This window comes from Corvus brachyrhynchos, unplaced genomic scaffold (genome assembly GCF_000691975.1).
Source record: "Corvus brachyrhynchos isolate BGI_N302 unplaced genomic scaffold, ASM69197v1 scaffold595, whole genome shotgun sequence".
In the NCBI taxonomy this organism is placed as follows: domain Eukaryota; kingdom Metazoa; phylum Chordata; class Aves; order Passeriformes; family Corvidae; genus Corvus; species Corvus brachyrhynchos.
The window spans coordinates 251,874-263,812 of record NW_008238373.1 but is presented as its reverse complement, the minus strand read 5'-3'; the positions used below and the strand labels follow the sequence as shown (position 1 = coordinate 263,812).

General features: G+C 38.9%; 1 protein-coding gene across 2 annotated transcripts in view; it reads right to left on the bottom strand.

Annotated features, from left to right (window-relative positions):
- The window catches only part of SASH1 (SAM and SH3 domain containing 1), a 538,649-nt gene extending 526,716 nt beyond the window's left edge, over nt 1–11,933 (bottom strand). For both annotated transcript variants that reach the window (XM_017736377.1, XM_017736378.1), the window contains exon 1: nt 11,849–11,933. In XM_017736377.1, the coding sequence (XP_017591866.1) occupies nt 11,849–11,911 (63 nt within the window). In that variant the 5' untranslated portion in view covers nt 11,912–11,933. The remainder of the gene's footprint in view (nt 1–11,848) is intronic.
- Nucleotides 11,934–11,939: the final 6 nt, after the last annotated feature.

Sequence of the window (11,939 nt, the reverse complement as noted above, 5' to 3'; positions counted from 1 at the left end):
GGTTTGAAGGGGGTGAGCTGGAGAAAGATAGAAGCAAGCAAGAAAAAAAAAATGAGAAAGAAAAGAGGTAGAGATTTATTTAACAGCATATGGCTGACAACATTAAGGGGGGGTGGGGGGAGGGGCACCCAAAATCCCAGCAGCTCATTCCAAGGAGAAAGGACTTCACCAGCTCATGAAAATAGCAGCTAATAAAAATATGTTTTAAAAACCATTTCAATCTAGGCAAGATTTCAACCAGAAACCATACTGGTTACTTTTTTTTACTTACTACTTTGAAAGCATAGTCTTAGCTCCTTGGCAAAACCCTCAGTCCATTTCCAACAAAATCAATAGCAAAATTTCCACCAACTCACACGATGGGAGTAATGGGCATGACCTACAAACCTGACAGAATCTACTGTAAATATGTTTTTAATTTGAAAACCCTACTATAGAAAAGATAACTGATAACACTTCAACTGCAGAAGTTTCCTCTTCTATCAAAAGAGCTATTTACCCAGCAACATACAATTGCATATTCCATATATTTCACTTTCAAGCCGCTAATGAGTGGACCACAAGAAAGTACAGCAAGACAAAAATTCAGTTCTGTAGTCTGTTTAGGTTTTAGGTGTTTTTGTAATGCTTTTAAATATTCATACATGCCCCCAAACCTATGTAATATTAAAGCCATAAATATTTCTCGTTTAGCTTATTATTATCCATGACAGAAACACAACCACCAATAGATAATTACTAATCAGGTAATTATCTGAAAGAGTCTAGAGAAAATTTTGTTTTGGTAAATGGAACACTTTGCAAGACAAGCACACACTAAAATAAAGGAAGACAGAGCAAAAGGAGAAGGAAGAACTGGAGAAAGAAAAAAAAAAGGCAGCAGAAGAAACAAAACTATCAAAGAGCAGAGGTAAGTTCTGGGAGGGGCTGTATAAAGTAGCAAGGTATTAGTAAAAACACCCAAGTCACTCTGAAAGTCATTTTTAGGATACCAACTCTAAAAGTTTAGAGCAAAATTTAGATACCATGATTGATTTGAAAGCAAACCAATGCTAGCATTTCAATTAAAACTAACACACCTTGAAAACATTCGATTAGACATCTACGAATTAAAAACTATCAAGAACAGGAAGCATATATTCATACTGCACAAACTTTCAGGAAAAACAACAAAAAAAGGAAGATTTTAGAATGTGTTAAGTAAAAGGATCACACTGCTTTTGTCTAGTTGTGTGGCAAATTCGAATTAGAGAAAGACATTTTTCTATTGTAAATATGGCAAGATGCAAGGAGAGGAAGAGAAAAATAAGCTCTTGAAATTCCTTTGATACCTTCACCTTGAATTAAATTCATATTCATTGTAAGTATAAAGCTACTATTTATTATTGAGAAGATGATACTCATTTCCTTGTCCCTGTAGGAAGAAATATGCTTAGCACAAAGGAATTTCTGCCTTATTTTCCAAAATGAGATCAATAATATTAACTATTACATCAATTTCAGCCACTGAGAGGTCTATAAAACAAGTTCTATAAAAACCTAGACAAAACCATGCCTCTTCCAAACCCAAACCCATCACACACACATAGAGGATATACTGCAATAGCTTATTTCCTGATAGATGCCATAGGAATTGACTTAATGAATCCAGTGGTTGCATAAGCAGTTATTTTTAATATACATAAGTTAAGTATAAATTCTCTTTTAAATATGTTTCCAGCTCTATGATGAAATAATTCCTTAGGGAAATACCTCAATCCTTCACAACTCCTTAAAGAAGTGCATTAATACCCACTACTGAAGGCTCATAGGAAAGCCACCCAATTTCATAAGCGATGCAATATTTTATAAGAAGCACAACACCCAAACTAGCACATACTTGCAGTAGTATCAGTATAAGCCAACCTCCACAAGAGATTCAGACCACCTCTTACTATGATAATATCTGCTTTCATTGACATGCATAAAACCTACCCATGGCAAGGGTCACTGCAGGCAGAACTCCCTTGGCAAAATATCCCCACAAGACTCAAGCCTTTGCAGTGCTACTCATATTTATAGAGGTAAATGAGCACTGAGGCCACCAGCCTGGGAGCACTCAGGAGCAAGCCTGGCTCAGCTGATTTCCATTGCTGCCTGATGGCAAATAAGCTCCCTTCCTTTCACTTGAGGGCACATGCATGCCTTTCTGTCAAAGAGAACAAAAAAATTTCCTGGGGAACTACTGCATCAGGACCCAAAACACTAGTGAGGGAGAATTTTTCAAAATTCCTTCAAACTAGGAGTTTTTAGACCACATGCCTGAGAAATATTGAAGATTTCTGCCTTAACCTTTGCTAGGGATACAAATGTTACTTCTTGAAGAGATATAAAATGAGTGACTGGGGGTTTTGTTTGGTTTTGACATTACTGGCAATGACACATACACATTTTATGAGTCCTAATCTAACAGTATGTCCCTACTGTATGTAATTTTTAGAGCTGGACAGAAACCAACTAGTGGTATTCTTGTCAAACTTCCTCTTGCTCCGTCCTAGTCCACAAACTACAGAGCATTATTTTTAACACTGTGCAAATACTAAGTGCATGTGAAAATGCTCTCTCTGAAACACACTCTTGGCAAAATCTTCTTTAGAAGTTATCACAGGAAAGTCCAGTAAGTTTTCTTCACATGAAAACAGCAGGTTAAATCAAAATTACTCGTTTCAGTCCCGTTTCAGTCCCATTTCCATATTTTCTGTTTTCTCCTCTTTTAATTGTTAATACTTTAAAAGGAACAAACCTTCTTGGTTAGTAATTTCAATTTCCACCATTAGTTTCTACAGGTTAGTGTTTTAAAATGCGATTCCCTTCTGATGTTTGGTTTGACGTGAGAGAGAATGTAGACTCAGAGGCTGAAATAGTCACTTGCCCTTATATTTAGGTTGAACTTTTTAGCTTAAGAACTAGCACATGAATATCTATGATAGTCTCGATGATTCTTTATTCTGGTACTTTTCATTCTGTAACTGCAGAAAAACCTCTGCTAAACTAATAGTTGGATATTTAGGGGGAAACCTTAACTACAAGGTAAACAAAAGGTCAGAGATGCATTTGTATAAAAATTCTCAATGCAGTACAATACAAGCAGTTATAAGTAGAACAAGTTTAAATAAAGTCTGAAGAAAAACATTTTGGCAAACAAAAACCAACTGGACAAGAATTCAGAGATGCTGCAATTCAAAGAAATTATTATGATCACATTGTTAGAACTAAAAAATTTTGCAAAAAAAAGAAAAGCCTTTCGAAAATTTTGCATTGAATGCATTTTGCATTGAGGTTACAACTTACTTTTTTAAGAATAGATTGAGTCCTGCTTCAAAAAGACCAAATTAATCCCATACAGAGGTTCAAGAGCTATTATACATCCTCCTTCCCTAGATCCATCCCTTCTTTCTGCCTCAGAACTGGAGCTGGAGGGACTTTGGATAACTGCTGCTTATGGCAGTTTTAAGATTGAAATTTTTAATATCAAAGTTTAGAGCTTTAGTTTTATGAAAACAATATGGGTTCAGCCACCTGTGTTAGTTGGTGGGAAGGCAGCTGGGGACACTGAGCACAACGGGGAGAGAAGTGATTGTCCCACTCTCCTGAGTGGGAGAGAAAGTTTCTCTTCTCATTAGAACATGAGGGAGGAGAGAGAAGGATCCAAATAGCAGCCTGAGGCACTGGGCAGCAGGAGAGGGAGATGGAATGAAACTCACACAGAATGTCAGTTAGGAGAAAAAAAGGTTAGGGAGACCAAAGGCAAAAGATGTACTTTCTTGGGTGGGAATGAGATTGCTCTTAGGGAAGAAGATAGTGTGTCCTGAGGCAGACTTTGGGGAGATGATTTAGGAGAAGTCAGGGAACGGGTAGCTCTGGGGTACACAGAAGGCTCTGGGACAGCAGGGCTGGGAAATGTGGAGCCCAAGGGACAGGAGCTCGCTAGTGTAGACGTATCACTTCCAGCCAGCTTCTCTATCCACAAACTAAGGGCACTGATGCAAAAAATGGCACGCACTCCTAGTTTTGTCTGGAGATTGTTTTCTTTTTTTCCCTCTATGGAATATTAACTTATTAAGTTTTTGGTTTATACTGGCTTTTGGCCTTCTTCACAGCATGAATAGCCTAGTTCCTGATCTCAGTCACTGAAGTTCGCAAAGCCTTTTTCTCCTAATAAAAATATTTCCTTCTGTGCATGTGAAAGCATGGCCAAGTGGCCACTTAACTAACTCTGGGAAAAAAAAGCAGTACAAACTGCCCTTAGTCCTTGACTGAAAGGCAAGGGTTTTTTCCCAGCCTTTTAGCTCTTCTCTTAACCAGGCCAAGTGTTTTTTGAGGCACAGACATCAGAGCTGGACTTAATTTCCCCAAAAAGTTTTGACTGAGATCATATGCAGTGATGTCATGACACCACATGCCTGCATCAGGGCATGTTTCCTCAAAACCAGTGCAATTGTTCTGGGAAAAACCCCAAACGTGTAGAAGACATATATTTGTACCTGGCTGTAAGCTTTGTTTGCCGTATATTATTGCTATTTCTCCCTGATTTTAAGTTACTGAGAGGACAGCTGTAAACAACTACGTTAATGCAATACACATTAGTGGAGATTTCAGAGAATATTTACCAAACACCTATTCTGGCATAGACCCGTAAGATCTGTGTTCAAAAGTCTGCCTCACTGCTGTTTGAGCTGTTAATGGTGATACTTAAAGCTCTGAAAAGTTCTGATTTCTTTTTTTTTCATGTTTCTGTTGTACTTGCTGTTCTCAACTCATGTAATCCTGTTCTTGCCCACCACCACAATTACAGCCTGTAAGGGTATGCTTGTTAGCTGATTTAAATTCGAACACCTCACTGAAAAAGCAGCATCAAATGAAATCCCTGGCAAAACCCCCACTGACTTCACTGGGAATGAGACCAACTGGAAGAACAGGGCTCCCGCGAGAGGCATGAATCACTGTCATTCCCATCCTGCTGAGTTTGTGAGAATGAAGATGAGATACTATTTGAAGGCCCTTCTACTTGTGTTTCACGTGACACGCCACTTCTTTTTTGTTTTGCAAGATCATAAGAAAAGTTTCTTTACTATCTGCAAGTAACAAACTGAAGAGGCTGGATGAGTCACTGGAGACAGTTTTGGGCCGGCTTGGCTTGCAGACTGCCGGTGTCAGGGAAGGTTCACCCGATTCTCCCCTTCCTGCTGCACAGCCATTCCTAAAATAACATGGCAGTGCTAAACATAGCCATGCCGGGCTCTTTTAATAAAAGACGATTCCTGTGGTGCACAAGCCACCACATTTGTCAAGATAAGCACATCAATATGAGATGTCGTATTAGCCTAGACAAAGAGATTGAACAGATAGCTTTGTCAAACACCAAGCAGAGGGGCTCGTTCAAACTGACAAAGCAAGAAATTTAAACGTTGAACCTACAATCTAGTATTAACACATTCCATTCCTCTTCTGCTTTGGAAGAGTCTGCAACCAGTAAGCGAGTTCCTGTAAGTGATATAATACATTTATTCCTAATCTATAATAATAGTATTCCTGTCAATTCAAACCTCTCTGCTGCATTTTTCAAAAACTCTGTAATGGCTGTTAGTGTGTTTCAGGTTATTCATATGGATCTATACAACTAGTGGATAGGGACCCTCCATGATGACATATGCATGCAGGGTATAACTAACACACAGAACAGGCGTAACTAATTGCCATGCAGCCAGGTCACCAGTTATTCCTTGATCACTTTTCTTTTACTTACACATAAGGAAGTTTACTCTTAATCCTAAGGCAATAGACAAAGACACTGCAGCAGTGGGTCCCAGTGCCTCATCTCTCTAAATTTTGTCCTGACTTTAAACTAATTCTTCAATTCCACATCAAAAATCACGCACACGGCTGCCCTACATATTATGGAATAAGTGAGATAGTGATATTGGTCATAAGCAAAACTAGAAACATGGTTCACAAGATTACTTCTTTGGAGAGAAATTATCTTGGTTTTTTTTGTATTCCACATGCATAGCTGTGTGTATGGGCCTCATCATCCTACATATGGCAGAGACAGAAGCTCTGGGGGTGGGGTTATCAACACAAATATTTTCCTTAAAATGCATTTACTTTTCAGAAAGACTTATGATCAACAAAGTTACTTAAAATAAGACAGGTTATTAGTGTGTGGGAGTAAAACTGGTAGACAGACTTTTCTTACACAGTTGGTGGTGTCCCTGTTGAGATGCAGTACTTACGCAAAACCCCACATTAGGTGGGAAAAACCAGTTCAGCTTTGCACTACAGAGCTCTGACTGAATCAAGTCCTTTGGGGGAAGAAAAAAGCCCTCCAGGAACTACCAGAGACTAGGCATTTCTCTCTTGCCAGGAACCTGTAAGTTTAGCGTTTCCTTCAAACTTAGAGCCTTGTGGAGGATGCAGGAAGGATTCCCCTTGCAGGCCAGCTGCTCAGTCCCGCACAGCTCCTCTGCCAGCCCACACCACGACCAGAGCTCAGAAATTACTCTTGACACGATTGTGGAAAGGGGGCAAGAAAGTTGTGGAGTTGATACTATCCTCTCTCAGGACTCCACCTGTAATGTACCCTAAGGAGATTTCCCTCCCCTCAAAACTGAAAAATAATGAAACCCATGAAAATTTGCATTCAACATTTTCAGAGGAGATTCAATACACCTTAAAATATTCAGGAACAATTCAAATGCAAATACAGTATAGTACTGTGTTGTTCATATTCTGCATCATTTTGCTTTAATGGGCTGATTGGAAGAAGACCTCTTCCAGTTCGTTTTCTCTGAGTTTAATAAACCAGGACTTTGAAACAGCTGGTAAATATATGAGGTGCTACATTTTCTTTAAAAGAAAACAGAGTTGTGAAGTCAAAGGCAAATTCAGTGGTATCTTCTATAAAATACCTTTTCACTTCCTGAACATTGCCTGTAGCTTTGCTAATTTATTGCCATGAAAATATTGTTACTACTTAATGCACTAGTACTTCTGTCAATAGGCAGCTTTCCCCAAGGCATATTTGAGAACGCTCTGCTAATCAGAGTTGATGCAGTTATTCTGAAGCAGCCAGGTCTTTAGAAAAAGGTTCATGTTTAATTCCAGTATAGGTGAGTGTTGCCGTTTCTTCAAAGCACAGTGTTTTTAATTTGCTGAATTCACTTCTGCAGATATCTAAAGTGCTGATTACATTATCCAGCCCCAGCTTGAACCAGTGTATTTCAAAGCAGTATTGCTGGCATCTTTACCTCTTAACACTCAACTTATGTCAAATATTCCTCATTTTGTAGTGCAAAGGATTAAACCAAGACTTAACCAGAACTACAAATCTGTGCTATATTATCAGCGTGTAACTTAAAAAGAATGTGTTTGGGCGTTTAAGCAGATACTAACTTGGATCTGACATTTTACTTTTCTACATCTGCTTGAACTCTTGAGATTATGATCTCATGCATCTGAATTTTTAGTGTTTGTTTTCCCAGCATGCTGATAATCATGAAGAGCACAGTGAGTGACAATGAGGTCACATACATGTACATATGTCACAGTACAGTTTTATTCTCTCTAATAAATATTGAAATATACATGACTATAACTTTACTGAGGCTCAGCAAATCATCTTACTTGGTGTGGGATATTTAATGCATGTATGTTTGTAATGTACTTGCAATTTTCTGCAGATGAAAAATTGAATAAAGTTCTTCAAGAAACAGGTCAAGCCATTTATTTCAATTAGAAATAGTAATGAAATTCCAGTAAACTATTAAATGTCACTTAATCTATATTCAAGATAAATAGAGTACTAAATTTCTCTTGGCATGTTCCACAACAAGGTACCTTACTTCTCTTTATATTGACAAAATTGATGCTCCTCTGCTTTCTCTTCCACAGCGACATTTAGTAACTTTACTCCTGCTCAAACCCAGCATGGACATAATCAATTTTGGAATAACCCCACAAAGGCAAGAAGTGTTTTTGTGTGGAGGTAATGGCTATACTTCTCAGATCCAGTTGGTTCAGGTTGGTGCTGCATTTTCCTCCATTCATCTTCACCATAACACAGAGGGGCTACTCATTTTGGTTTCCTTCTGCCATCAATTCATTCCCCAAAACTTTTACAGGGCAAAAGACTTTTAATAGTCTTTCTACATGGGGCATAATTCACTTCCTAATTAAAGACAGAATTATAACCCATAAAGACAAATTTTTTGAGCAGCTAGATGTTTCAAGATTGCGAGATGTTTTACTTGACCATGGGCTCTTGTTTGAAGGGCATTAAATCCCATCACCTCCACAAGAAGCTTGTAAGACATGTGAGACTCCTAAGGCTACTAGCCAGCAATAGCAAACTTGGTAGACAAACTGAAACATAAGGCTTTGAGTACTATGGAGCATTTCCAACATGGAACAAAATCTGACTTCTGTAGAGTTCTCCTCAGTTACAGTTACATTCCTTGGTTTATACCTGAAATACACACAGAATGCAATATGAGGAGGTGAGGCCTCATTCGAACTCTCCATGGAAATAATCAAGATGGCTTATGATAATTCTCTGTGTCTGAAGTCACCTGCACACACAGCTTCAATTCCAAGTCTGCACATCCTTTAAGGGATTTATATTAAGCTCTGCTAAGTAGCTGTTAGCCATTTCTGCTGACTGTAATCAAACTAAGTTAAACTAAAATTTACCACAGCAGTACATTTCTATTCTGCTCACTCTGTTGTTCCACCTTTCATCTGAAACTAGAGCAAAAAGGAAGGATAGCAAAAGGATGTTTTTAACATCTCCACAGCCACATCCAGTATTCATCTTTGATTTTTTGACACATTTACAGCTCAGCCAGCTAGCAAAAGGCTCTGAAGAAGCCAGAGGAGCAACCTTTCCAGTTCTCAGGATTGTTTTAAAACACCAGAATTGCTTGAGAACTACATAACTGAACCCAAGAAGTATACTTCAGGAAACAAGTGAAATGCATATACATAGGTATACATACACACATATATACACCAGCAGGCTCCTCCTTTCATACATACTAATTTCCATACATAGATATTAAGAAGAAAAGAAGATGGCATTCTCCATGTTAGCCATGAAGGGAAGTGGAAGACTAGGATGCAGCTCAGCATAACCAGAAATGCAAATAGATATCAAATAGGCCAGTGGTCTAGTGCCCCACTCCAGAATGTCCACATGACAAGGTAAATGGTCAATGTATAGAAAAAAAAAGTGGTAAATATATACAAAAAAACTTGACACAAACTTCAGGTTGATTCTTTTATCCTGTGTGCTGCAGAGAATACATTCAGTTTCTTTTGACATGCAGAAGCCTGTATGTTGTATGGCCTATATTAAAAATCTAATGCTTAAATTATACCCACAATTTTCTGAAGTTTCGCTTTGTTGTTTTTTTAGGTTTTGTTGCGGTTTTTTTTAAGAGACTCTGTTATAATATGGCTCTTTCCCATATGAAAAAATACACTATTTCATCTTTCTTGCTCTAAACAACATCCAATGAATAATGTACAGTGACGTGATCTTTTGCTATTCACTTTAAGCCATTTTGGAGATGGATTGCTATGGTGGGTGGCATTCAGAATAATGCATGTTGAGCAACACACTCAAATCTTGCCAGCTTTATGGCTCCTTACAACATGCTACAATGTGAAGTGATTCACGCTGAGAAGAAAGTTTTTTCTGTTACTGTAAAAAATGGTGTTACATGCATTTATTATCCAAAATAAATACATTGACACCACAGCCTGAAATAAAACTAGGAAACTAAACTTTGTTTCTCTTTGTATTTCAACATATTACATTTAGATTTAAAACAATTAAAGCTGAGTGATGCTTTCTGTGTAAGGCAAGCTTGTCCTGACAGTTAATCCACATTATTATCAGACCCATCAAATTAAAATAAAGTGAGCTAAAGAAGAAATCAACGCCAAGGAGTTGAACTGCCTTGATGTCATATGCTGGCATCTTATAAATTTTATAATTCCTGTGGAAGAGTATCATAGAATCATTTAAGTTGGAATAGCCCTTTCACACCACTGAGTCCATCTGTTACCCAGCACTGCGAAGCCCATCACTAAACCATGTCCCAAAGTGCCACTTCTACACAACTTTAAAATACCACAGAGAGAAGGCAGAGGAACCACTTGGTAAGACTGAACTGGTAACTGAGAACACACACGAAGTCAAAAGGAAGGAGTGAAACATAGCTGTGGAGGTGGGTAAGGTGGTGCAGCTACACTGACAAGACAGAACTTCCATTGAATTTCTTTTATATCAGACATGTAATGGTAATTTCAGTCTAATGATGTGTTACTCCAAAAGGTGGGGGAAAAAAAATCTCCCCAAAATGATGCAGTAACTTTTGGAAGATGCTGTACTTAGACTACATGTTCATGAATGTTAAATTTGAGATAATGTCTCTGACATTATCAGCCAGAAGTTTCAGAAAAAGGGAACAAATAAATATCTCAAACCAGACAACTGTGCTCTACTTGAGAAGTGACTGGGCCTCTGTCACTGAGACATTAAAAAATTGGTGTAGTGAAATTTACAGTTTTATTATCTGTACCTTCACAATGTTATACAAGTCGAATTTTATCCATTATCCTCACACCCAGGTCCCTGTCAGCAGATAATACATTCTCAATTTTAATTCCTCACATTTCTGTAAACCCAGACTTGCAGCCCTCCCCATCACCTTGCTTCCATACATTCATAAGCATTTCAGAGAGAAAAAGTACCCGCAAGTTGAAGGTCAATTTCAACTGCTCAGTCTTTCTGAAAAATGAGACTTCAAATCATTGAAGAAAATACAGGCAACTTGGGTCATCAAACTACTCTGAAGCACTCCATTCCGAACTCTGAAGTCCCCAGGCATTATAATACCTTAGTTTCTTTCACAAATAACTTTTTCCTCCATGATATTATTCATTTTATTCTATCATTTTACTTATTCTGTGTATAATGTTTCCAGCAGGAAACCTAACAAAAGTTTCAGACAAAACAATTTCTAACTTCCAAAACTGATGAATCTTACATTGCAACCTTTTCAAAAGATAAGAATTAGGTAAAACTCAGGTTTCATCAAACTCGAACAGACTCTTCTGAGATGTACCCTTTTCTGGTCTCCGAGCAGACTGTGCATCCTGGAGATTGACTGACCTGTGCTGGAGCAGCTGATGAATAGTTTTGACATTCACCAGTCACTGCCATCTTCCAGCAAATAAATCCAGGCAACAGTTTGATTCAGCTGCTGGAGTTCTTCCTCCAGCCAGATGACCACTTGCTTCAGGAGGCATTTCACCAACAGAAATTGACCCTAAAACAGGATCACTAGCAAAAGATAAGCCATCTCTCTTCAACAAAATGGAAAAGTTTCACAGAAAAAACAAACGCCCAAACCATTAAGACCATCCTGTCAATTTCCGCTTTACCACCTCAAACTAAACCAGACTGAAAGAACCGGTTAAAAAAAAAAAAAAAGGGAGGCAAACCCAAAACACAGCACCATGCCACACCACCAATGCCAAGAAGTGCTGGTGGATCTGACCTTTGTTGGCCCCATTACTCTTCACACTTTGCTGGTGCTCAGTCCCTATCGTAATCTCCTCCGAAAAAGCCACTGGCGCAACTGGAGACAGCACCAGTACACGTGCTGTACTGGTGGGACCAGGTGGGACCAGGTGGGACCAGGCCCTGCCGGACCCCTCATCTCCAGCCCAGCAGCCCCGCTGCTCCTGCACACCCGACATCCACGGCTCCTCCTGGGCTGGCGGCCGGCATGGACCCTCTTACCTTGTTGGAGTAGGGGGGTTTACTCAGGTTGATGCCGTCGCGGATGAGCTTGTCCCGGATCATGATCTTCAGCTTCAGCCTGGGGTACGCG